Here is a 27,746-nt window from a genome sequence, read left to right on the forward strand (position 1 = left end):
TCTTTACCAGACTTCAGCGTGGGCATTTTAAAGGTGCTTTGAAGTACCTGAAAATAAATCATTCTATACTTGTGAGACAGACAACAATGTGACACTTCATGAGGAAAAGGAAAATACCACCTACTTCAAAGCAGTCTTTTTACTTTTATACTGAATGAGTTTTAGTGATCCTCAATTTGCATAGTATTGAAGACAAAAACCATCTGGGTTATGACAGACATCTTTGACCTAGTGCTTAAAGGAAACAGGCCTTGCCTCCTGTCATCACAAGGCACAGAAGAAGAGGGATGACTAAAGATGGAACTTTGGTAATTTTAGCCAGAGGAAGGTGCAAAACTGAACTGATCTAACCTTTGACCAGTCTCTACTCCACCACCTCACCTTTAGATGCTCTACCGAAACTACAGGCACTGTAATGGAACCTAAAGCATTTATTCTTTTTGAGGGAATGGGGGTAAAGTAGAAGATACTTTAGCCTCAGATCTTAATCTTAAAAAGCCTCTGATATTTTAATGATGACACTTAGTTCTCAACAATTAGTCATAAACTTTTAAACCTGGTATTTCATAGAAGTTTGAAAACTTGATATACAGCACTTGCAATACAAGGTTGCAATGTATTTGTCACATCAGGTCACCACTGTACCAGGTGAGTAGTTTCCACTCCCCTGTTCTCCACCAACCCCATTCACCAATCCCAGGTAGATATCACAAAAACAGCTCAACAACTTTTAACTTTCATAAAAATAAAAGTACATAGGTATAATCTCTATATAATTTTAACTGTTTAACAGGATTTAAATATCTGCCTGTGTTACCACATGTGAACACTTTCATATAAAGTAAGAATTACAGATGGATTAAGACTGCAGGATCAAGAGAATATGTTAATATGTAACACTATTGCAATTTGTCCTCCATGATCAATATCAAGCATCAAGATGAGGCATTTTCAATATAGGAGACCAATTTTAAGGCACCTAAAAATTCTTCGTTACTGAAAACAGTCTGTCTCCTATGCTTGCACTTGAGTATGGAATTAGCATGCTTAGCAGCACAGCCCATAAACAGTTTTACATGCTCATATATACAGCTGTGGTCAAGGAATTATATTTATAATGAGATCACACTGAACACATATTTAAAGAAAACAGTTTAACCTTGTAAGCATAAGGAAATGTGATGCCTATTGAGCCAGACAGTTGATTCATTCTGAGTATTAACCCTCCCCAAATACACATTATGAGATCTCAATATTAGAATTGAGCAATAACCCCCAACTGCTGAATAATTAAATCAGCCCCCACTGTACATTGTCTACAAGTGAGTAGGAAACAAAAGGTGAGCTTTTAGCATTTTGGCAGACAGGTGATAAATCCACCAGCTGCAGCAAGTACTTTCTGCAAAGCTCTCATGATAAATATAGCATGTGCCAGCTGGGGTTTTTTTGGTTGAATTATACTATAATATGATTCAGTTACTCTTAGTAATTATGAATTTTGTATACTGCCAGTACCTGCATCTGTCTCTCATCCTGCTAATTTTTTTCTTTAATGAACAACTTAAAATAAGCAGCTACAGCTGCCAAACATTACACAAGTGCAGCCAAGAATAATGTTTTAGAAATGGAGGAAACTTCTTTATCTCAAATGCTGTGCAATTCACTGCATGTACTCTACAGGATGCAGGGAAAAGAAGGCAGTCATGGCCAACATTTCATACACTGCCACCAAAAAAGGTCATTGCTCAGAGGCAGATTCTTTTCAACTACAGAAGAGATAAAAATGAGAACTCCAAACCCCACACATGGCTACAGGGATTCCCAACTATGACACAGAAATGTGTGAGAGGCAGAAACGCGAACACAGACACCCAAAATAGCTGCAATCAGACGACTTAAGCTAAGTATTTCAATTTAAAAACAATATGGCAAGGATTCCCTTTTTTTAAGTACTGACAATAATAATTCAAGTGAATATTAAAAAAATTAAGCCATTCAGTATAGTTATTCAAATATAATGGATTTATACTACAACAAGTATTTTTGTTTTTTTCCCCCCAAAAAGCTGAATCTACTAGACATAATGGCAGATGGGTAGGATTATTAATTTACTAATTCATACTATGTATTATTATTACATTTTATTACATTTTTATTTAAAGAGTTCAGATTTTTAAAGTTCCTCAAATGTTACATGGAAGTACAGTTATCATCTTTATCATTTAAGGTAATGCTTATGAATTGTTTCATGTACTGTTTCGTAGAAGAACAGACCTGTGCATACCTATTTCTACCCAATTCAAGCTAAACCGTACCTTAACCAAGCAAACATCCACGTCTGACAGGCCAAAGCAATATTCATGGCAGAGCTGAGAAAACTGTCAATGCCCTGTCAAGTTTTCAAGTTAGAAGACCTACCTTTTTCTCTGTCTGCAGTTTTCCAGATCTACTCCAATGAAGTGCATTCTATGGATAATTCAGTTATTTGATTCAGTATGACACTTTGCTTATCCAAGTGAATCTTATCCTGATGCCTGCTCCAAACAGAATCATGTTCAACAAAGATAAGCTCGTGGTGTTGGCCACTGGTGCAGAGTCTGGTAAGAGTTTATCTGGTTATCTGCAAAATTCCCTCTCTATTTACCCCAATTCTTACTTCATTCTCAGGATTAGGACATAAAAAGCTATGGAAAACACTGATATGCCAATTAGATGGGATTAACCATCTATTGTATTTGTGCATTCATTTTAGCACAGACCGGTCAAGGCAGATTTTACAGAATGAATGAATAATCTACCCTTATTTTTAAAACCTGCATACAGTCTGGGCACTATTTTCTTTGAGCAAATGCTGGCAGATTGAATTACTCTAGTTTTGCCTACATTCTGTTGCTAGAACTGTCTCTCTCATCCCTTCTCATTCTGTACTGTGTTCTGTTGTTACTGAAGTTTGTTTCCTTCCAATTTACAGATTTCCTAAATGTTCCTTTGTTATTGCTGATTCCATTTTCTATCTGCTGTCATTTATTCTTCTCAGCTGAAGTCTGAAGAACTACAGAGCCTGTAAAAACTTGCACATGTATTCCCCACTTCTTTCAAAAGTAAATTCTTTCAAATGAAGACAAGAAAAGTAAAAAGCTGGAAGCACTTGCTACAGATTTTTTACCACAGTTGTCAAAGGCAACTTAAATTTTCGGAACATTCAAACTGATCTTAGAGCCTACAACTTTACAACTGGAAGCTCTACACCCTGTAGATCAGCAACAGCAACTTGGATTACTTCTAATTCTTATCAAATTCTACATACATTGGTGTAGAAGTGACATCGAAGATCAAAATAACATTTTCAACATTAAATCTAGTTCTGATTTGTTATTTAGATTAATTAGACAACATTCCCAATTTGGTTATTTAGATTACTTGGACAACATTCCAGCTATATAGGGAGAAGAATAAAAAAGAAATCAAATAGAAACTCAAGTATCAGTTACTAAACTAATGAACATACAAGAGTTAAATTATTCACCAAGACTTAAAAGCTCTTTTCATGTTATGAATGAAATTACATTTTGAAATAAGTTTGATAGTTTTATAAAATTTCTTTACTTCTGTTTTCCATTTAAACCCCTATAAAGAATGTGAAAGATTATCTTTTTTAAAACCTTTAACTGTAATCACTCTATTTTGCTACTACTTTATAATTGTAAATATTTGCTGTCTATGTTCAGTACATGTAGTTAGAACTCGAAGTATCTACAATGGAACAGTGATCCATGTCGCAAGCAGCACTGACGTTCTCATTTACCTTCAAGACTGACTTTGGCACAAGGATAGTGAAGCAAAACCGGTTCCTTGCCCTCCTGCAAGGTGAAGGTGAGGTCTATTACCAATAAATCCTCCTTAAGATGCATAAAGCATCTTAAAATGCTTAGAGGGAAGAAAACTTCTCATAAATTAAGACTATAATATATTTTTATGAAGAAAATGGTGCAATTTAGTCTACAAGTTCAACGCATTGCCTACTGTTTCAGCAGTGATTCTGAATTTCAAATTCAGTTTTATCAGCAACTTTATCATGTTTAACTTGAATGAGATCCAAACGTCCAGGGAAGCACAGAATAATTTTCAATGAAGCCTGGAACTATCAGTTAACTTAACAACATTTTTATCTACAGGTTTTTCATGGATTCTCATTTAATTTACAAAATCATTACTCTGTTCTATTGTTACAGGTTGCAAAATTTACTTTTCCTTCTTAATTTTTTTAAAATCAAAAATCACCTAACATTCACTGATGTTTCTTCATTGCTTAGAAGTATTTATTTAATACCTTCTTCATACATACGGATTACACCTCACCAACAGAACACTTCCAGACTTAAAAGGTGACAAATGAGGAGCACAATGTGGAAAAGTTAGCAGCAGCTGCTGGGAACTTAATAAAGAAGCCACAATGTTTCCTTCACATGGAAAATGAAAACAAGGAGGACAGAAGTGGAGAAACACCAAGAGATCATGAATTTAAGGTAAAGGAACAGGAACTACCTACACTAACAAACGGGACACTGACTCAGTGCTTAAGAGAGCTGTACCAACAGCAAACTCCTGGTGAAATGTAAACTACCTCCTCGGTATACAATGATAGGACTTTCTTTGGAAGTTTATAACTTCCTGAAAAACACTCAGTTATAAAACACATTAGTATGCTTTGAGAGTAATGATTTTTGTTAAAATTGTGTTTTTGTTAAAAACTGAAATTCTGCTATAAGCCACCAACACAACCTCTGCATTTGCTCATATATTTACATGAATCCCCCGTTCTCTTGGACCCCACTGTGAGACTTGGTGAGACCATTTCCTTCATTAGCCTCAAGAGGACTTTCAAACAGAGCCTTTAAATAATAATAGATTAATTAATATATTACCAGTATCAGTCTGGTTTTAGTGTTCTGTATTTAGTGCTCTTACTGAAATTTCTCTGGTAAGTGCATTTGCTGCAAAATCATTCTGCTTTTTAAAAAATCAGCAACTTGATTTTAGTTCACAACATAGTAAGACGTGATTTGCTGTTCTGCACTTGCACTCAAAATACTCAAATTGTTATTGTGGTAAGATTAAAAAAAATATGATAAGTACTCATTTATATTACAAGCAAGGACTTTCGTGTTGAGTGTAAGTCATACCAACTGCATTCCACACTATATAACTCAGTATCTGTTAATGTATATAATGTGAAAAGTAGGCTAATTTTAGTATTTCCAGATAATACATATAGGTTCTGTTATGGCCACTTCTCATAATAATATCAGTGCATCACTGCACAGATTTAATATGAAATTCCTCATGTCAGTCTAAATGACAACCTTTCTGTTCCTACTGCCAGCTTCCTTGCAAGGTAGAGCATATACCTGATAAAAACTTCTATTTCTAGCTTATACAGTATGAAAAAGCATAACATGCAAAATCATCTTAAAAAGTAATCAACTTGGCTTTTAGACTTGCACTAAAATATCTACTGAAGTCATATAAACAGGGACATTTTCAAAATTTACTACCTATTTTACATCCAAATTCACAAAGCAGACTTCCTGTCATGTCTGTTGTATTTTCTATGTCAGCATTTTGCTGCAGATAACTGAGGTCTAAATTTTTTGGTCTGCAGTAACAACATTTTAACACTTAACACTTAACATTAAAGGTTAGCTGTTTCACAGACAACTTTAATGGGTGAAAGTCTGCAATTTTTCCCTTTTAATTAGAACTTGCTGAACTACATTCAGGATCTAGTTATGAATCCAGATGGCTCAACTGTGAGTTTTTGTATTTTGATTACAGAAAATAAACTACAAGTTTAAGAGCTAAAATTTACCTTAGCATGAAACATTGCAAAATACTTTTCTTCTCCAGTTACTGCAGCATTTACAAAAGATGTTAAAAAAGTATTAGTAAGAGCCAGCTAATTACATACAGTGAAGCTATTAAAACTGTCAGTGAATAGGCACAGCTCCCAGTGCCTTGCAGACATGCTCAACACTGATGTTGAGTCTCCTCTGAAAGAGACTTTTTCCTTTTTAAAGAATTGTTCTTTGATATTGGCAAAATGCAGTATATTTTAAGGGAAAATAAAGCCAGCCTATATCTGAATAGGTAAGGTAAAAAACCCCTGTAACAGTTTACTTTGGAAAGGTAAAGATGACCACATACTTCTCTACAAAGATGGAAAACCAGGTTGGAGTAATGGTAGGGTAGATTTTTTGTAGGCAACATCTTCAGGAATTTATTTTCCTTGCTCATGTTTAGAAAATTGGATTCTAATTCCACTCAAACCATTGGCATTCTGACAGCCAAGAAATGCCAAGCTACGCTTAAAAAACTGTGACTCCAAAAATTGCATGAGATACTGGAAATATTATGGTTTTAGCTGAGACTATGTAAAGCTTTATAATAATAATAAAACACAAAAAAATCCCAAGATTACTCTAAAGGAAATGAAAGGTAGCATTCCAATTTTAATAGGGCAAAAGCTTTGCTTTCTTGTTAACATGATAGTAAGCAGCTTCTAAAATCAATCTGAGCCATGAACCATCCAAGACTGCATCCTGTGCTTTAAGTGATTAAAGGGTCATTTCAAATTTATAAAGTTAACAGAGTGGCATATCCTTAATTTTTCTTCTCAAAACCCTAAACGATAATGATATATGCAAAGTTATATTCTTCTCTAAACATTTTAAAGAAGTGAGACTTATGAAATCAAGCTTCCTGGTTTAGAAGTTACTGTGTACTGGTCTGTCAATCTCTTCTAACTTTCAACCAATTTTGAAGGGGAAGAGATCTTGAGGACATAAACTTCTATGCAGTTCTATAAAAATATCAGGCTCATCTCTAATTTATAGTCTACTTGAGCTGACAGAGTTTCCTGAGCTTAGAAAGAAATAAAGCATAAGGCAAACTTGCAAAACTGAAAATATTCTTGTATTCTGTGCTGCAAATCCAAGTATCAGCCTGTTACTTGGCAACATAGATGAACTAGGATAAAGTAAAGTTTATATTGTATTTTTTCTTAGGACAATCACACAACCCATTTGTATCTTCAATTATGACAGCAACTGCTCAGAATAGAACATTAGATGTGTATGCCAATAGGTTTTTGTCCAGTTTATTCTAGAAGTCTGGAGACTAACTCCACAACTGATGTTATGGTGACTTTTCGAAATAGGTATAGAAGTTTACATAATCCAAGGCTAAAATTCTCTAAATTGAGTGTGCTGTATCTTGAAAGAGTAAATTAAAAGTAATACATTCCATTTATTTTGTCATTACAAAACTCATACATTATCAGCAAGATGTGAAATTTTTACTTCAGTGCTAACTTCACAGAGAGCATCAAAAGTTCTGTTTAGATCACTCTTCCTTGTTTTGTTGGAAGCACATCATCTAGTCCAGTTGGTTTTTCACGACAGGTCTACTGCCCTATACCACACAGTAGCTAAAACACTAAGACTTTGCAGAAGAGGAACAAAACTGCACTTACTTCAGCTTTCTGATCCTGGCTTCTGCAGTTTCAGTAAGATTTTTTGTTTCTTCTTTCCACTGGTTGGTTGCTTTTTGCTGAGCTACTAACAGACATCGAAGCTCAGCAGTGGACTTGTGACTGGTGTCTTCCATTTCCTTGAGTCGAACTTCATACCCATGTTCTTTCACAGCATGCTCGTGCTCCATTGTGCTTATCTACAAAAAAACACAAATTGGGTACAATCAAATCTCTCACTCTTTACTTTTTTGTTTTGTTTTGCAATGCTTGAGGTAAATTTATAAATATTTGTTGAAAGCATATAACATACAATAATTACACTTGTAATTAGATGCTCAGAGATACATGTTCCCAAAGCTGATTTAAGCAAATAGTATAATTGACAATAAAGGATAATGAGTTGTGTATGCTTATTTTTTGTAAACAATCTTTATCCTTCTCCCTTGTGTTTTCTCCACAGAAACACATTCTTCCATTTTGATCTAGCTAAAATGTGTTAGGAGTTTCTTAACTGCATCTGAAATCCTTTGTACATCAGAGGGAAATAGGAGCAAGCAGTAAATGTTATTTGTGACTATAATGGAAGCCTATCTGACTAAAATGAGACAGACAAAGATTTGGTATATGCTTTATAACCACTGCCTATCTGTTACAAGACTCTAATCCTTTGGTTTTAAGCTATGTTTGAGCAAAGGGTTCTGGAGTTGGACAAGACTTCCTGTTAAATTTGACAGCTTCCTTTATATCTTGTGGTGCAAAGTGGAGACTAGATTTGAGATGGTCCCCATTCATAACTTGAAAACTGCTTACTGAGTTTGTCTTCACTGCTGCAGATTCTTACATCCCTTTTCAGTATCTTTACATTGCAGAGAGGAAAGTACCAGCTATATATGTTCAGAAAGCACATCAAGGATCAAAGCTGTTCCCTCTCTCCAGAAGCCAAAGGTACCGTGAATTTGCTGAGGTTACTACTGATTCATTATCCTACATGCAGTCTGTTCAGGTGCACCTAATGGAACATGTTCAAAAAGAACAACCATCTTTCAGCTAATTACCTTGTTTGCAATTACTCTTATAGAAGAATGTTCTCTGTCCAGAAAATACAGAACAAAAGTTTCACAACCACTCTATTAAATTATTTATTAGTTACACACTGCCCTGGCAACATGGTGGACACACAAGTAGAGGAACACTCTGAGCTCAAAGTCAGAGATATATTTCTAACACATAAGAGACAATAAATAAATGAAGATCTGGAACTGCAATATTATTTAATCTATTCATCTTATAAAAAACAAAGAATACTTGGGGTCTTCTTATGAAGGAGAATTTAATACACATTGAAATACAATTTAATTAGCAGAGACTGAGTTACCCAACAGATTCTGAGGACACAATCCTACAATAAAACTACTTTTAAGCAGCAACCAGGAAGCACCATTGAAACTTCTAACCTTAATTTAAACACTTAATGATTTTCTCTTAGAACTGCTGCCTTGTTAAGCAAATATAAGTTTTACATTACAATTAAAATAACATATAAAGCATACCTTTATTTTAGCTTTTTGTTGAGCCTCTATTGCCAGCTTTCTCAAACCCTCTATTTCTTTTTGCAATTGTTCATTCTCTTGCTGAAGTTTTAGTCTTTGTTCACTGACAAAGGCACTCTTTTCTCGTTCTGAATCCAGAATGCTTTGCAATTTACAGATAGCTTCCTGGCAACGAGATTTCTCTTCCTCAGAGCTGAAAGAGAAGGAAAGTCCTGTTGTAACTCAAGAACTGAACAACTACTGAACTAGAGAACAAAAGATATAGACCAGGGCAGATCTTTGGTATGACTCAGTACAGCTGTTCCCCCATTTCCTTCTGAAAATTTGTATTAGCTCAGCATGTTTAATGGGCTTGACAGCTAGAACTATGCAAAAGTCAGCAAAGAATTTTATCAAGATGATGGAATTGATAAAATCAATCTAATATTAGATTTCAGAATTATGCTTCAGAATTATGGTATCTTGATACTATGTTTGCTACTGATTAAAAAGATGTGACAAAACCCTGTCACATATTCAACAATTTAAATTGTCAGAAATAATTTCTCTGGCTGTCTCTTGTATTTCTGTAACATCACTTACTTAATTTCCAGTTGTTTCAGTTTATTTTGTGTTGTCTGTAGACTTAGCTGAAGGTCATCTTTTGCAGCTTCTGCAAGTAAGTACTTCTGATACAGCTGCTCTAGTTTCCTACTGTTAGATTCATACCCTCTGTCTTCCCTCGAAATCTGAAGAAGAGTAAATGTACATGTAAGATCATCTTTACCTTGCCCTGGTGACTGGCAGTGTAGTACTGACAAGGAGGCTACTTACTCCTCATTGCATCCTATTTGCCAATGATTTAAAACAAAACTGAATTTCTGTCATTGTATCTGTGCTGCTTCTGCTACTTGAAAAAAAAAAGTTTTCAAAGATCTGATCTGACATTTATTTAGTTTTCTGTCTACTGAGTTTAACTGGACCAGTATTCTTTCAGATTATGCTAAATCTCTCTCTTTTACTTTTTTACACTTTTCAAAGAACATTCTTTTTCAGTTTAGTCTTGCAGCTTTAAAACACTTTCTGGATTAAAAAAAAAACAACCAACCAACCAACCTTAAAGTAATTACATGAAAATTTACAATTAAGAAAAGCTACTAAAAAAATAAAATAAGAAAATTAGGGGGAAAACACATGAAAATGGGAAAAATCAATATAACTTTTCCTTCTGAAAAGAGATATTAAATGTGATGTAAAAATACATACAATTGCCTTACCTTTTCAAGTTCTTCTTCCACTGCTCTCTTTTCTCTAATGGCTCGTTCAATTTCACTCTGTTTTTCTCCACATTCCTATTTTTAAAAGTAATTTTTAAATAGATCTAATAATTCAAAGTAAAAATTCAAGAAGTGCCAAAGCCAAACCTGTAAATGCAGTTCTTGCTGCTATGTATGCATTTGACTATATTTACCTGTTCGTTATTTTCTCTATAGGATCATTCAATGTACAAATTAGGAAACATAAAATGAAACCTTTTAAAAATAAATTTAATGCATAAATAGGTACATTAAGCACTGAGTTCTTTTGGTCACCTGCATAATTTATTATAAGTTCCTGGTTCATTAAAGAATACAATGATTGTGATGGACAGACTTTGTCTTAGGATACTTTATCAGCTTTCATATACTTAATTTCTACATACCCATCTATAGATATGCAAAACTCAGCTTTCTATGCTTATCCCTGAAAGAAACAGGGATACTTAAGAAATGCCATCACAGAGAAAATATTTTCTAGAGCACAGATCTCATTGACAAAATGTTTGTGAACTAATGTCTGGAAACATACAGGATGCATTGTGTTCTATAGTAATATCGTATTGTCCTACACAGTTACTCATTAATCATGTTAGTAGGCTTTCTTTTACTGGAATATAGTATTTTATTTGATTAGCAATAACTAGAAGTCTCAAATGTTTTGCTATAAAAAATGTTTTTATCAGTCAACTCCTTACCATCTGAAGAGCCAAAATTTCTTCTGTTAGCCGAGAAACCTGCACATTACATTGCTTCTTTGCAGTGTTTACCTGTGAGTAAAAACAAAGTAAAACTAAAAAATTAGTCCCACAAACTAGTTTTCCATCTTGCTTTTTGATATACACATATATAGCCTATATGTGGTGCATGCATGAAAATATCTGGGACTGCAGTAACTGACAAATCTTATGACATAAATGTTAGAAGAATTATTATTATCAATACTACTTTAATTGAGGGTGTCGAGAAAAAAAAGCACACATGAAGACACCACGAGTATCATTCTTTACATCTTCACAGTGCAGCCTTGTCTACACCAGTGTCTGCACAGACATCAACAGTTTTGGTTCTTGAGAGATTTAAGAATACCACTTAGTTCAGAGGAATACATGTCTAGACAACAAAGCTGAAGAGTATGTACTGTCAGCATGCTGCCTTGTCACTTATATTATCAAAACATTTTTAAGAAAACTGCTTATGATGACCATGCACCAGCAAGGGCTTTTCACCCTGAGAAAAACCAAAAAATCTTCCCATTCTAAACATCGTAACTTACTGCCTTTCTAATTCTTGCAGCAGTATCTTCTGCAAGTTGAGACATTTCATCTTTCATTTTTTTGATCTCCTCTTCCTTTTGTTTCTCCCCAAAGAGTGCCTAGAAAAAAAAATAACAAATATGACTGATATTTTAATGCGACACAGTACCTAGCACGGAGAGAAGAAACCACATGTAGTCACTGATCAAAAGACACTTTTTCTCCTTTTTACTTTGGAGCAGTTGACACTGAGACTCAACAAGAAAACAAGAACAGTGAAAACATGTTGCACTAAATGCACATTCTTGTAAATCAGAATCACACAAAGAGTTAGTATCAGTAGGTGCCTTTTTTTATTGGGACTTGCAGATTTTGGCTGAGCATGGAATTTACACAAAAGCAAGCACAGGAACTCAGAGCAAATGGCAAAGCTACTTTCCAGTGTTCTATCTCGTGCCAGTATCTGTAATAAAAACATGCTGACAATGATGCATGTAAAAGGTTTCTATTAGGAAACTGAATACCTGTATACACATACATTCCTACATAAAGCTAAGCATTTTTTATGGTTCATATACTACTCATCTCTGAGAAAACTAAAAGTAAAGGAATAAAAATGTATAGGCAACTAAGGAACAGGTATGCAGACCCTTTCATGTTGGATGCAGTGAATGAAACAGCTCTTCAGCATAAAAAAAATTGGGAGAATTACAGAAAAAAGTGTAGCAAGGAACCCTTCCTCTGAGGGATGCAAGAAAGTTACTGATGTTACAGTATAACACAAGATACTGGTCCAAAAAGATTACAGAATATAGGATTTTTTATGTCACCTATCAAGAATCCTAGGTGACACATAGAGAATATGTATATGCACAAAGGGAGAAAGACATAAAAAAGTCCCTAATGGATGAAATAAGCTAAGCCTGTAGAAGGTTACTCACTTCAGGCAATAACATGCCATTTCATTGGTCATAATCTCCTTTACTGATCCTATATAATTCAACTTTGCTCTTTATTGTTCAAACTACTCCTAAAATTCTTCTGATGTCCTTATAGCTTAGCTTTTTGTGCTTTTTAATGTTAACAGAAGCAGCATTATTACAATTTCTACCTCAACCTCTGCTACGGTTTTAGATTCTCTTGTAATTTTCCCATATCACCATTAGGGGGCACCCGCTGATACACACCGCGGCCTGCCCACACAGGCACGGCACACCTGCTGAAGAGGGGGTTATCGCGTGAAGTGGCATGGGAGTTTGTGGGGGATAAAACCCACTCACTGCTGGCATGGGGACTGCCTGTTTGTTTCCTGCTCAGTACTTGACAAGAAGCCGCTGCCTGCTCGACCCAGACCACCTCTCTCCCCCACGCCAGTATCCTGCTAGTCCACCGCTGTCCCGCTTGCTCCTGAGGGGCTGCCCCCACCAGACTCGCACCAGTTTTTGCCGCAGTCTCCAGCCGGCCTGTTGCAGCCCGCTTCTCCACGCCGGGACGGCAGCCGCTGCCGCCCCCCTCCTCCCCCCACCTGCTACAACTATAGGCTTCTGCGGGTTCAGTGTGCCCACCGGGGTATGAGAATTAAAAATACGGGTCAATTTTTATAAATAGGCGTATTGTGAAGTTGTGTGATAAATTGAGAAAATAATTCGAGTTGATTAAGAGGAAACAGTGAAGGGTCAATATGACCTCGAGAGAAAAGAAAAACAAGTCGTAAAACTTAACTGGGCCCCTATAAAGAGATAAAACAAGTTACCTCCCTTTTACCTTGTGTAGGATTTATAGTGAGACAATTTTGTTTAGTTAGATAGATAATAGGACCTTTCTTGAAATTTATAACTTTGTAGCAAGCAAACATCTGCAGAGTGTCTGATTTGACAATATATTATGGATGCTAGATAATAGGACCTTTCTTGAAAGTTATAACTTTGTAGCAAAAACATCTGTTGAATGTCTGACTCAACAATGTGTAATGTTTATGCTTATGTATAATGAATATTCATGAAGTAGCTGGAAATAAATGTAGGACAACTATCTTCTTTGGGTGTGACAGGCGTTGGGAGTTGTTGAACCCCTTCCCTGATCACCCAGCGCTGAAATTGCTTTTATCATATAATAAAATTCTGATTGGAAATTGCCCGATTGGGTTTCTATTTCTCACAAACTTGGTGACTTCGCCCAACGTGATACCCTTTGTGTTCTGGGAGATACTTAGTGCCTGAGATAGGAGCGCGCCCGCTGCTTTTCAGCGGCCTATTCACAGGCCTAATATTTCAACAAGGACCAAGGGTAACACATGTATATGATAAAAGCAAGGAATTAAAAAGCTCCTGGAGTGCTGCAGCAAAAAAGCCCATAATTCTTGTGCACGAAGACCCGAGTGAGAACAACGGACTGTGAGTATCACTTCGGGGGGCGGATAAAGAGGTCGGAGTGAATGATGAATGAGACGCAGCGTAGCTGCGGAGCGATAGTGGAGTCCTTCTAACCTCGTTTCCGTTTTTCCGCGAGGAATGCGGCAGGTGAAGGGACGAAGTGGTTGAATTGATGAGTGGACCTCTGGGGTCGGTGGGAGTTTTTCAGAAGGGACCACTGAGTCGGTGAAAAATCTTAGAGGGGATCCCAGAGGATCGGTGGAAAGGTAGGAAAACTTTAGAAGGGACCTCGGGAATATGGGGCAGGGAATTAGTAAATTAAGTTGCCCCAGGAAGGAAAGGAGCAGGCAGGCATTGCCGGATATACCCTTAGACAGTCCGCTAGGGGTAATGATCTTAAACTGGGAAAAGAGGGAGAGTACTAAAAATAAAGAAAAACCAAAAATGATTCAGTACTGCATGATTGGGTGGACTAAAGAAAAATAAGGAAACGGTACCTATCTGGTTAGTTAGCAGCTGCGGGAAAGTTTTGTGTCCCGGGATAGGGGGCACGGATTCCTGAAAATTTTGACTTGGGCCCTCGGAACAGTCTAGAGAGTCAATTTTCAGGGGAGGCGAACGGGGGTTCGCCAGTTACCCAGGTCAGAGCGGGTCAGCCTAGGGCTGTGTGGTTTGGAGGGGACGCCCTCCGGTGCTCTGACGCTGTGGGAGAGCCAGTGGGGCTCTGCAGTCGGTGTGACTCGGTAAATAGCCGAGAGGTTGCGAAACAGCCTTGTAACCTAAAGGTAGCAAGTTTGAAACCCAGTGTGTGACTGTGGTTTGCTTTTGTTTTGCAAGCATGGGTGGTGTGGATTCAAAATTTAAGATCCCTAAAGAATCCCCCCTGAGTTTGGTTTTAAAACATTGAAAGATGTTAGCTGGTTCTGAGACATCTTTAAAGAAGGAAGAGCTGTGTAGGCTGTCTCTAAATGCTTGGCCGTTGTTTGGACAAATGAGAGGAGTAGCATGGCCGGAATTTGGTCCGTTTGAACTGAACACAGTGTTTCAGTTAATCTCGCTTTTACATGTAGAACAGAGGTGGCGGGAAATTCGATACACAGAGTTGTTTTTGTTCCTATTAACACGCCCTGGATTGGGGGTGGAAGGTAAGAGAAATGGAAGCTCAGAAGGAGCAGAAAAATCGGAAATAGAGTTAGAAAAAGAGGGAAAAAGAAAGATCGAGTCAAAGCTGCTCCTATCCCACAAATCCTACTTAAGAACACCAGAGAGGATGATTTAGATATGTTGATATCACCTGATAGGAGAGAGAGTAGCCCGGGAGTTCCACAAATCGGACTCCCTGCTGCAGCAGCGGTGGGGGGCTGGAGCTGCCGGGGTGGTGGTTGCTCCTCCTGGACCGGCTCTGGCTGAGCAGGAAGGAGCCATTGAAGGACCCCCTGGTGCGGATCTGGCTGCACCGGGAGGGATTAGGCAAATTAAAGCCTCTGGAGAAGTTAGCTCGGGTCCAGCGGGAGTGAGTCCTGTCGGTTTAGTTGGAGTACGCACAGAGGTGCAGGTGAAATCAACTTTTGTTGAAGCCGCTTTCAGCGCGGCAGAGCAGAGGGAGGCTTACGCAGACGCTGCGGGGCTGGCTAGCCCAGAAATAACATCTAGTTTGATTGCAACGGGAGTAACAGCAAGAGAAACTCCCGGCCCAACAGGGGCAATGGCTGCGGGGTCTGCCCTGTCTGTTCCACCTAGCAGGGAAGCAGTCTGTAGCTCTGCAGCAGCTGGCAGCTTTGCCGGGGTAGATAAAGTTGCCATAACAACGGCAGAAGTGAGCTCAAAAGTAGAGAAACTAGTAACAGCTAAGGTTGATAGCTGTATCAGTAGCAGTGAAGAGAAGGCGTCGGCCGCAGGGGGGGCGACGGCCCCAAATGTAGAGGTGTTTCTGAGAACGAGTAGCCCAGCACCACTGATGGGTGCTCAGGCAGTTGATTCTGTTGGTGACGCTACTGATATGAGAGCTGTAAGAAAGTGCAAGAGAGTGTAAGAGAGTGCAAGAGAGTGTAAGAAAGTGCAAGAGAGACCCCAAAGTTTGCTGCGGGCTGTACTGTTGTAGAGGAAACGACAAGAGAAATAAGTTGGGTCAAAATGTATGAAACCAGGCAAAAGCAAAAGCCCACAGACTTTTTGAGCAGATTGAAAGATGCTGTTAGAAAATATATTGATATTGATTTAGAATCAGACTTGAGAAAGAAACAGCTGGTATACCTGTTTGTGGGGCAGTCCACAAACGATATAAAGAAGAAATTATTAGAGATAGCTTGGGCAGTATATCAGAACAGAAAGCAGAAAGTTAGTACGGTGGGCGGTGAGGCGATTATAAGAACAGCCGTTACTGCGGCAACAGAACTCCCGGCTCAGAGAGCAGGGGAGGCTTCCAAAATGGCCGTTACCATGGCGACAGAACTGGCTGGCGCCGTGAAGAAAAAGTGTTACCTGTGTGTGATACAGTGGTGTAGAAGATATTGCAGAAACCTGGTTGGTAGAGAGAGGACACATTAAAGATTCTATACCGCTGGTCTCACGCTAAAGCAAGAAAACTATTAGAAGGTCACTGATCAGTGTGTTTGTGAAACTGCTTTGTTTAAGAAACTGCAAGGCTGCATTGTCTGCTGTGAAGCTGTATTGTTTAAGAAACTGCATACGTGATAGAAAAATTAGAGCAACAGGATGGGAAAGGTAGAGAAAGTAGCAAATAGTAAATAAAGTAACTATAGCCATGAGAAAGAGGCAGCATTTGCGCAAATATAACTTAGGTAATTAGGAGCCAATGATGAGCTTGTATTTGGAATATTAATGAGCCTAATTATTAACCTTTATAAGCATGGAGCTTACAGCAATAAAGTTGGATTAGTCATGATCAATACTGTGATCGTGTGATACTTTCCCGTCGTCCGCAACAAATGGTGACCTCCGACGTGATAATTTAAGGAAACGGGGGAATCCACGGTTGGGATGGCATAGTGTCGGAGCCTTAGCAGCGAAGGCTGGTCAAAAAGTCAAATTGAGGAGTGACTTGGACCTGGAACTGGTCAAAAAGTCGGCAGAATTTGCGACTTCGGACCCGGATCAAAAAGTGGGCAACTGCAACTTCGGATCCTTAAAGCGTCACTTGGGACGAGTTCCACCGTACGTGCTGCCGGACCCTGGAGGCTGCAAGAGCGCGCTAAAAATAGGTAAAAAATGGAAAGGGAAGCAGCATATAGTTTATTTTCTGAATTTTTGCAGAAAAAGGGTATTAAAGATATAGATTTAAAAAAGGAATTACCAGGATTGCTTGCTTTTGGGTATGCAAAAGGGTGTTTTATCAACCCGCATACCGTGCATTCTTTAGAAGAGTGGCGAAAGTTTGGAGATAAAATATGTGAGGCCATTCTAGAAGAGGATAAAGTTGCAAAAAAGCTGGGAAAGTTTTGGAAAGTTGTGAATGATACATTGTTACAACATGAGGCAGAGAAACGAGCTGCTGAGCAAGCTCGAGGTATACAGCAACACAACAGAAATTGGTTCTCTATTTCCCCGACTCCCCCTGCATTTCAATCAGTTATGCTCCCAGCACAGCCGTCTGCCCCCCCTCCTAATGAAAATACGGCTCCCCCTTCTGCAACCCCTCCTGACCCTCCTGCCCCTGCAGAACCTTTAAGCAATAACGCTGATCCATTGCTGGAGCCACCAGCACCCCCTCCTCCTGCTTTAGATGCTGTGATGCCTGTCCCTGGGGCAAGCACTGACCCGGCGGGGGCCATAGCCAAGGAGAGGAGAGATACATGGGCAGCGATTGCTAAACATTGCCTGTCAGAAGAATTGCAGAGGGCAGAGGGCATGGCATTTCCAGTTATTTATAATCAAATGCCAGGGGGAGGGCTAAATGCCACTATAACTCCATTAGATTGGAAACTTTTGGCACAACTGCGGAGCACTGTAAGTGAATTTGGTTTGCATGGAGAACCTGTTAAACAAATGTTAGATTATTTCTGGGCCACTCAACTTTTACTACCCTCAGATCTCCGTTCCATTTCGAGAATGATACTTACAGAACATCAGCAACTTTTGTTTAATGCTTATTGGCAAGCATATGTTAATGAAAGTGTTGCTGTGATCAGGCAACCGGGGGATCCTTTACACGGCGTTACAGCAGACGAACTAATGGGAACAGGTCCATATTCACGAACCGAAGCACAAGTACACATTGGGGCAGATAAAATTAGAGAGGCCATGGACCTTGTAAGGAAAGCATTAAATAGGGTCAAAGAGCCAGGGGGAGTGCCATTATATATGAGCTTAAAACAGGGAAGGAATGAATCTTTTGGTGAATATGTTGACAAGTTAACAGCTGCTATCACAAAAGCTGGGGTCCCAGATTATATGAAGGGAACCATGCTAAAGCAGTGTGTTTTGCAAAATGCTAACTCAATGGTTAAACAAGTAATAAATACATTGGGTCCTTATTGGACTATAGAAGAATTATTAGACAAAGTATTGCAAATACCAACAGGAGAGAATGCATTTTTAGTCAATGCTATTCAGGATTTTACTAAAGGGCTTAAAGAACAGACTCAGGACTTAGTTAAGGAGCTTAAAGAACAGGCTCAAAATTCCCAAATTCAAGTGTTAGCAGCTCTTGCACCCCTCCAGGGAAAGGCTAATAACTCCACAGATGGAAAAGCTCGATTAAAGTGTTATCGATGCGGAGCTACTGGACACTTCAGAAGGGAGTGCCGAGCAACAGGAATTTGGTGCCAGCAGTGTCAGAACTCCACCCACAACACTTCTGTTTGTCGGAGCCGTTCGGGAAACTCACGGCGGAGCGCGAGATACAGCAGTGGCCGCGCCAAGACACAAATCGTCGCTGCAGCACAGATAACCCCAGCCAGCAACTTTTCACCGAACAATCCATTCCACGGACAGGAAAACAACTGCAACTTGCTACAACCACAGCCTCAGCCAATGCTTTCGGATTACAACCTGCCACAGCCGGCAGCCTCGGATTGGATTTGGCAACAGCAGTAGAAGTTACTTTGTTATCCACCCAACCTCAAAAGATTCCCACCGGGATTTATGGACCTTTAATAATAAACAAACAAGTGTTTGGTGCACTGCTGATAGGAAGATCATCAGCTAGTCTTGCTGGATTATTTGTTCTGCCTGGATTAATTGATGCTGACTACACTGGACAGATAATGGTTATGGCACATACTATTTTTCCACCTTTAAGGATTCCTAAAGGACAACGTATTGCTCAATTAATACCCCTGCCACAGTTAGCAAAACCTTTAACCAACGACCGACAACTGATACAACGTGGAGATCGTGGATTTGGTTCTACAAGGGGACTTACCTTACTGACACTGGATTTAAGTGAGAGGCCAAAACATAAAGTTACAATTATATGGAAAGATCAAACAAAAACACTGGATGCTTTACTAGATTCAGGAGCTGATTCCAGTATAATAGCTCCTCATTGTTGGCCTAGACACTGGCCTCTGCAACCTGCTACTACAACTGTGACTGGCATTGGGGGTGCCTCAATTGCTATGCGGACTCCTACTGTGAACATTGAGGTGGAAGGTCGTGTGGCCAGTGCTGTCCTGTCTGTTGTGCAACTTCCACCAACAGTACAATGCTTAATCGGGAGAGATGTTTTGACACAAATTGGGATGAAACTCTCCAATAATTACCCTTTGGGGGAATAGCCATTGCTTGGTCTTTCCCAATTCCTATTACTTGGATTGTTGATACTCCAGTATGGGTTAAGCAATGGCCTTTAAAACGGGAAAGCTTGGAAGCTGCTCATGAATTAATACAAGAACAAATTGATCAAGGACACTTAAAACTTTCTACTAGTCCCTGGAATACACCTATATTTGTAATAAAGAAAAAGTCTGGAAAATATCGATTATTGCATGATCTAAGAGCAGTTAACTCACAAATGGAAGCCATGGGGGCTTTACAGCCTGGACTACCAAATCCTGCAATGCTTCCCATGGATTGGTCCTTACTGATTGTGGACTTAAAGGGTTGTTTCTTTACAATTCAATTGCACCCTCGGGATACTAAACGTTTTGCTTTTACATTACCTGCTATTAACAGAGAAAGACCTGACCAACGATTTGAATGGACAGTATTACCACAAGGGATGAGGAACAGTCCAACTTTGTGTCAACTATATGTGGATACTGCCTTACAAGCCTTGCGAAGAAGATGGCCTGACTGCATAATCTATCACTATATGGATGATATATTGTTTTGCCAGCCTGAGGAGTTTGTACCCGAACAAATACAAATAATTCGCAGACATTTGGAACAATATAAGTTAATAATAGCAGATGAAAAAATTCAAACGACAGAACCATGGAGATATTTGGGGTGGACTATCTCTCGACATGCTGTTATCCCACAGAAATTGGTATTTCAATCAAAATTGCGCACTGTGAATGATGCACAAAAACTTCTTGGGGATTTACAGTGGTTACGCCCTGTTGTGGGAATCCCTGCTGACCTTTTAGCTGAATTGCGACCCCTATTAAAAGGAACAGACCCAACAACCAAAATTACTGTCACAAAGCACCAACAACTCATACTCCAACAAATTTTAGATTGTGTCACTCAGGGCCGTGTTCGGAGAAGACAATGGGAATTACCTTTAGAACTTACCTTTTGGGCTGACAAACGATACATTTTGGGTGCTATTACACAATCACAAACAGAAACGGGGGAGGATATAGGAGTTTTAGAATGGTTATCAACTAGCATACAACAGCCTAAAACACTTTTACAAAAAATTGAAATGTTGGCAGCCCTGATAAAAAAAGGGTCGAGAGCGTGTGTTACAAATTGATGCTCAAGAGCCTGGTTCTTGTCCAAAGAACAGCTTGTTGGGCAAGAGATCAAATGAATAGAACTTCGAAAATTCTGGGAGAATTGGCTCATGACTCTGATGAAATAAGGCATGCTGTTTTACAAAACAGAGCAGCCATAGATTTTCTATTGCTGGCTCAGGGGCATGGATGTGAAGAATTTAAAGGCATGTGTTGTATGAATCTCTCTGATCACTCTCAGTCCATCTACCAGAAACTCAGAGAAATGCAAAGTCACCTGAATGACTTTGAAGTTCAAAAAGATCCCATTAGGGGATGGCTAGCAAAATTAGGCTTAGGACCATGGCTTGCAGAGATCACTAAACAAGCAATTTCGCTTTTACTAATACTGCTAGCTGCTTTATGCATTGTTCCTTGTGCTTTTAAATGCATTCAAAGCATGCTAACAAAGGCAATGAGTGACGTGTTTTTAACATTGTCTAAACAGAGCGGGGGAAGTGTAGAAGATATTGCAGAAACCTGGTTGGTAGAGAGAGGACACATTAAAGATTCTATACCGCTGGTCTCACGCTAAAGCAAGAAAACTATTAGAAGGTCACTGATCAGTGTGTTTGTGAAACTGCTTTGTTTAAGAAACTGCAAGGCTGCATTGTCTGCTGTGAAGCTGTATTGTTTAAGAAACTGCATACGTGATAGAAAAATTAGAGCAACAGGATGGGAAAGGTAGAGAAAGTAGCAAATAGTAAATAAAGTAACTATAGCCATGAGAAAGAGGCAGCATTTGCGCAAATATAACTTAGGTAATTAGGAGCCAATGATGAGCTTGTATTTGGAATATTAATGAGCCTAATTATTAACCTTTATAAGCATGGAGCTTACAGCAATAAAGTTGGATTAGTCATGATCAATACTGTGATCGTGTGATACTTTCCCGTCGTCCGCAACACAGTGGGAATGCGTGTGACAGGAAAAGATCTGGGGACAGAGAGAGCGAAATTAGAGCAGAAAGCAATCCCGAAGTTTAAAACTGTGGCGAGCACAATAAAGCGAAGACAGGAAAAGCTAGTCCTAGTTGTTGCTCTGACTAGTGAAGAAGTTTTAGTTCCTGCTATTGTGGTCCAGGCAGAGACAGCAGATGCGAGTGCCGGGACAGCGTTAACCACGCACACAGAAAGGATAAATCCAGCTGTGGGACAGGCAAAATCTAAGTTTAGTACAGGAGCTGCTGCCACCTTCGCAGACACAGCGGGGGCCGTAGCAGGGGCAAAGGCAAATTATTTCCTGGCTGTGGCCAACACGAGCGGAGCAACTCATAACACCTTAGCGGCTGCGAGCAAGAGATCGGCTGGGGTGCAGAGGCTGCAAGAGAACAAAAGAGCGGTGTCAGTAGCTAGAGTCCCAGTACAGTCTAACTCGGGACCCTCCGCTCCCCCATCAGACCGAAAGGGGAGGGAAGACAAAAGCAGTGTAAATTCCCGGCGAACACAAAAACTAAAACCCGCCGGTGCAATATATATATCATAAGGTAATAAAGTGGTGCTTTGAAAACTGTGAGAACTATCTAAGAGAAAAGAAACTATTTACTAACCCTTGCATCCCCTGTCTTTTAAAACTGCCGCAGGCTCATAACCTGTGAAAGAATATTTCCTACCCTAACTCGAAAAGGGGTTTTGTCTTAAATGTAAACTAACAATGTGTCAGGAGTTAAATGTTCACAGGCAGTTTGTTCTAGTAAACAACCCTGGAAGCTGTACCACTAAAATTCAAACTGAGAAGCCATGAGAACAACTTTTATGCAAGAGTAGACACGTGTCTCAACTGCAAATGCAAACACGCGACCAGAGTGAAGGGACTTGTTGCTCCATCACCCCTGAAAGAGTGGACTGTGTCGTCAGCGCCTGGGGACCTACGACTTAAACTCCAAAAAAGACCTTTATGAATTCATCACCTGAATGGAGAAAACATATCGAAGGCTGGAATGAGTTATCCCCAGAACAAAGAGACTTAAAGACCTGAGAAGTATTTCCTGAAAGTTTCTGTATAAAACCTAGCCTGAGATCTTGGTTTCAATTAGTCCCAGGACAAATTCTTAGGAGACAGCGTTTTGTTTCCTGGAAAGAAGGAGCCATCCCCTGGCAGAGTGGAGGGGCAGGTGCATATTTTACTAATCGTTTAGTTAACCTAATCCTGGTGTTAGCTTGTGACCTTGAAAAAGAAGATCCCTTAACTCCTGGACCACCACCACCAGATCGCATACGCTGTATAAAACATCCGTGGGCTCAGCATGATGGTTGGGTAGAGTGTCAGTGTAGGCAAGGTCCGTAAATGGTCCTGTGTGGCCTTTAACCGACATATACATTGCCCTGTGTGTTGTAACACAATTGGAGTCAGTACAGATAAATGAGCTGTTCTGTGGGTGGGAATTGTTATTACCAGTAAATTGGGAAATATTTGAAACTGACTGGTATACAGCATTAAGATACAGTGCGAAGAAATTCTCTGAAGAAACAGCCCAAATTGACTGCCTGCTGGATGACTTTAACTTTATAGACCCCATGTAAAGAATGTCACAATGGCTAACAATTTATATATTGACTAATTAGTGGGAATAATAATTTTGTTGACAGAATCCGTTGTTGTGAGATAAAGTGAACCTTTACCTGGAAACGGAAAAACTGGGCCTTAATGAAATTAGAAAATCTAAAAGGGGCAAGACCAGGTTAACCTCTGAACCTGCCACTGACAGCCAGCCACGGGATGCAACCCCGTTTGGGCATGGGCCGTGGAGGCTTAAGTTATGCTGGACCCTTTTGGATACTCTGCTGCTTTTAAGCTCACGTCCAGTCTGACGAGTGTACAAAATGCTACCAAATTACACGATATAAAGGCCGTATGATTCAAAGCTTAAGCTACCACTCATTTGTCAACAAAGTCTGCTATGGCTCTAGACAACTGAACACTTGCAACACGGGTTCTCGGCAACTATGGGTAGCAAAAATTAATAAAAGGGGGAACCAGGCTGGGACTTAGTTGTCCTAAGGAAGAGGAATAGATTTGTTCCACTCAAGAAGGCCATTGGGACATTTCTGACGGTGGTGGAAGGCAGGACATGAAAAGGGAGGAAATAATAAAACAGAGGGTGCAAACTTCATTAAAAAAACGGCACAAAGAAAGCCTTTCAACACAAGTGACTTATACCAGAAATTGAAAGACAAGCTAGGAGAAGATTGGCAACTCCCGAGTTATGGAACTAACCTATATATTGATCTAATGGAACATATTATTCAAACCTTAAATTTACCTAAGTGCTGGATTTGTAATGGACCTTTGATGACAGCCCTTGTTTCATTAGATTGATAGTTTCTGTGGTACAAGGAATGCAAATATCAGCAATGCTGATAGATCCAAAGACGGCTCAAAGTGCCAAAGTACTGTTAGTCACCAAAACTCCACCTTCTCGGGACGAAGAAAATGTCAAATTAATATTGTCCAGATTAGAGTAAAAAACTCGAATTAATGATTTTATAGAAAGAGGGGAGGGATTGTGATAAATTGAGAAAATAATTCGAGTTGATTAAGAGGAAACAGTGAAGGGTCAATATGACCTCGAGAGAAAAGAAAAACAAGTCGTAAAACTTAACTGGGCCCCTATAAAGAGATAAAACAAGTTACCTCCCTTTTACCTTGTGTAGGATTTATAGTGAGACAATTTTGTTTAGTTAGATAGATAATAGGACCTTTCTTGAAATTTATAACTTTGTAGCAAGCAAACATCTGCAGAGTGTCTGATTTGACAATATATTATGGATGCTAGATAATAGGACCTTTCTTGAAAGTTATAACTTTGTAGCAAAAACATCTGTTGAATGTCTGACTCAACAATGTGTAATGTTTATGCTTATGTATAATGAATATTCATGAAGTAGCTGGAAATAAATGTAGGACAACTATCTTCTTTGGGTGTGACAGGCGTTGGGAGTTGTTGAACCCCTTCCCTGATCACCCAGCGCTGAAATTGCTTTTATCATATAATAAAATTCTGATTGGAAATTGCCCGATTGGGTTTCTATTTCTCACAGTTGTAAGATACCCAAGTTCCAAGACCTGAACTTGGGTATCAGGGTCACTTTTGACAGGATAAGGGAAATGAGAAAATTCTTAAAAATTAAATCTTTTAGGGCCATTTTGTACACGAGGTTCTTCTCTTTGGGCTAAGAACAAAGAAAGATCCATCACCTTTGACAGGGGATGGCTTGCAGCCAATTGGGATAAAGGGAAAGCCCCTTTTCAGAGAAAAGAAACCTTTTTAGGTAAAAATGAATACATTAAAACTTAACTGAAAAGGAGGGGATTTTGTGAAACTATAAAATGTATGGAATTTAAACCAAAGGTGTCTTTTCCCCCGAGAAAGACCCAACGCATTGAATAAATTCTGCCTTGTTTTTGTTCCCTAAGTTTATTGCCGTCTTTCTAAATTTAAAGAGAGGGATATTTCCCCACAGGGGCTCCTCTGCCTCCTGTCGTTCTGGACTTCCCACTGGTCCCAGCCCGCTCTGTGCCCTCCGCTCCTGACCGCTCCAGCACCAGCGCTGCATGTTGGAGCTCTCCCGGCCGCTGCTGTTGCCATTGTTGTTGCTTTCTGTGTGACAATGCCGCAGGGGCCACGTGGAACTGCTTTGCTGGCTCAGCAACACAGAAGTGGACAGAGTGATTTTCTGGGTGAGATTCTTTATTAATGTGTGTTTGTTGTTTTATTTTGGTTTTGCCCTTTTTTTTAGTAAAATTTGTTACTTTGTTTATACTCCTTCCTTTTAAGTCCCATTATTTTTAATGGATAGGATGCAGGACCTCCCATTGAAGGTCCCACCTCCTCAGTAACATTGTCTTTAACCCAAGACAACCCCTAACAGAGCAGGAAGAAAACAGTTTATAACACAAAGCGTTCACAGCTAGGTGCATTTTTTGTATCTTGTTCATTAATAGACTTCCCAGTTTGAAAAATTCAGGACGTTTTAGCCAGAGCACTAAATTAAGAATTGTCTGCTTTGTTTTGTCTCTGAGTTTGAAGAGCAACTCCAGGCTAAAAGGAAGTGTTTATCTTTTTAACTGCTCAACAGTGTTGAACTGTTAAGCCGAAACAGAATCAGTTCTAAGATCCTCCGCTTATTCCCACAGACATTAACTAAACTGGGTTTCACCTACTGATGGCTACAACCTCTGGATGGGTATTAAAGTTCTGCCTTGGAACCAAACACAATTTTCCAAAAGTCTGACTGGAACTGAAGCTTAGCATTAAAACACAAAGAGCCCATATTAGACAAGAGTTTACCAAGCCCTATATCCTATTTTCTAAAGGGGCAAAGAGCAGATACTTTAGAATTGTGAAAATAGGGGGTCTAATTTTTTTTGATCAACAGGCTTATCAAGACTTGCTGGATTAGGTCCTGTACTTTAGGAAGTTTTGGTGGATCCCCCTGTTGTGCATGTTACTGTTTTCATATCTATACTTCTGGTATACACATGACAGTTTAATCACACATTGTATATAAAAATTTCTTTAAAGGCCTTTCCACATATCTAGATTTCTTTGTTGACTCCTCCTGCACTTTCCTAGTTTTCCTATGTCTTGTCTGAAATGGGCTGACCTAAACTGCACATGAAGGGGCATTATGTTTAAAGGCTTTTTTTTTTTTAAACTCCCATTATGAACATCCTATTAATTGTATCGAGCACCACTGAGGATTGTGTGAAAGTGTGGATCTCTCTTAAGAACACAATCTCCTAAATTGGTTTTTGACTGGTAAGACTAAACTCAGCAGCCAATATGGTATGTTTGAATTTTTTCTGCCATTTTATAATAGACTAATAAACATATTTTCAAATTTTTCCAGACTGCAGACTTTACCCACTCATTACTCAGTCACTTTTTCTGAACACAGATCTCTCTCTCGGTGCCTTATGTCCCTCATAGAACAAAAAAGTCCCTTTAGTTTAGCTGTTCTTTCCTAGCCATTTTTAAGTGATAAATTCATAACAGAACCTTCCTTTTCAGTCTGACAGCAGAATTTGTTAGTATGTATGTGATAAGAAACTGTCAAAAATTTTGGAAAATTCATGTTCAGGTACAGTATTATCACTTCGATCACATTTATCCAGGCACTCAACATATTGTTTGAAATTTATACTCTATGACAAGCCTAAGTAATGTCATATCCCAGTTTGCTATCTATGCGTTACTAATTTTAGTACAACAGACATAAAAGAAGCCAGCTCGTGCATGTGTATATGCCTGTGAGAATATGCAATCAGGCTCTTCACAACTGTAAGTGATGAAAGTATTCTAATTTCTAAGAAATATCTTTATCCAATGACTTACCTGACTTTTTTCCAAGTTAGCTTCTTCCAAGAGCTGTATGCAGTCTTGGACTTTTACAACAGCATCATACTTCTCACTCTCTAGATTAGCAGCCTTGGCCTGAAGCTCTCTGATTTGTTCCTCCAGGACTGCTCTTTCTGTTCTCAACTGTTCAGCATCTTGGACAGTAACAAGTAATCTACAAGACAGTAGTAATTTTACTCATTTAACAATAACATGGCTAATTAGACAGTAATCCATTCAGACTGAACTAATAGGAAGCATCTATTCATGAGCTACTCAAACTGCATTGGTTTTGAGTTTGATATTAATCAAGTCCTAGAAAGAAACAGAATTAAAGGAGTTAACTCAGATATCTAATCTCAGAAGAAAGTTGCTATCCTGGGATACATCTCTGAAAATATTCTATATTAAACCAGAATAGAAGAGCCCCAAAAGCCCCTCTGTGGAGGAAACGGAATAATTTGATGTGGGCAACGAAGTTGCAGCTAGACTATTAGAAG

The 27,746-nt window shown here is 39.1% G+C and overlaps 1 protein-coding gene and 1 long non-coding RNA gene across 6 annotated transcripts in view; one reads left to right on the forward strand and one right to left on the reverse strand.

The window, feature by feature from the left end:
- Positions 1–27,746, reverse strand: part of SCLT1 (sodium channel and clathrin linker 1) — a 364,373-nt gene that overhangs the window by 3,848 nt on the left and 332,779 nt on the right. For 4 of the 5 annotated variants that reach the window (XM_064651522.1, XM_064651521.1, XM_064651526.1 and 1 more), the window contains 7 exons: positions 27,244–27,421; positions 11,653–11,751; positions 11,075–11,146; positions 10,338–10,412; positions 9,664–9,809; positions 9,082–9,274; positions 7,532–7,728 (listed from right to left, as the gene is read on the reverse strand). In XM_064651522.1, the coding sequence (XP_064507592.1) occupies positions 7,532–7,728; positions 9,082–9,274; positions 9,664–9,809; positions 10,338–10,412; positions 11,075–11,146; positions 11,653–11,751; positions 27,244–27,421 (960 nt within the window). Of the gene's footprint in view, positions 1–3,539; positions 3,861–7,531; positions 7,729–9,081; positions 9,275–9,663; positions 9,810–10,337; positions 10,413–11,074; positions 11,147–11,652; positions 11,752–27,243; positions 27,422–27,746 lie in introns of those variants that run through there. The other variant, XM_064651524.1, reaches the window with a different exon arrangement.
- Positions 192–27,249, forward strand: LOC135412719 (uncharacterized). The gene is made up of 3 exons (XR_010429910.1): positions 192–2,600; positions 3,729–4,526; positions 25,370–27,249. It is a non-coding gene; the product is annotated as an uncharacterized LOC135412719 (long non-coding RNA).

This window comes from Pseudopipra pipra, chromosome 4 (assembly GCF_036250125.1).
Source record: "Pseudopipra pipra isolate bDixPip1 chromosome 4, bDixPip1.hap1, whole genome shotgun sequence".
Lineage (NCBI taxonomy): Eukaryota > Metazoa > Chordata > Aves > Passeriformes > Pipridae > Pseudopipra > Pseudopipra pipra.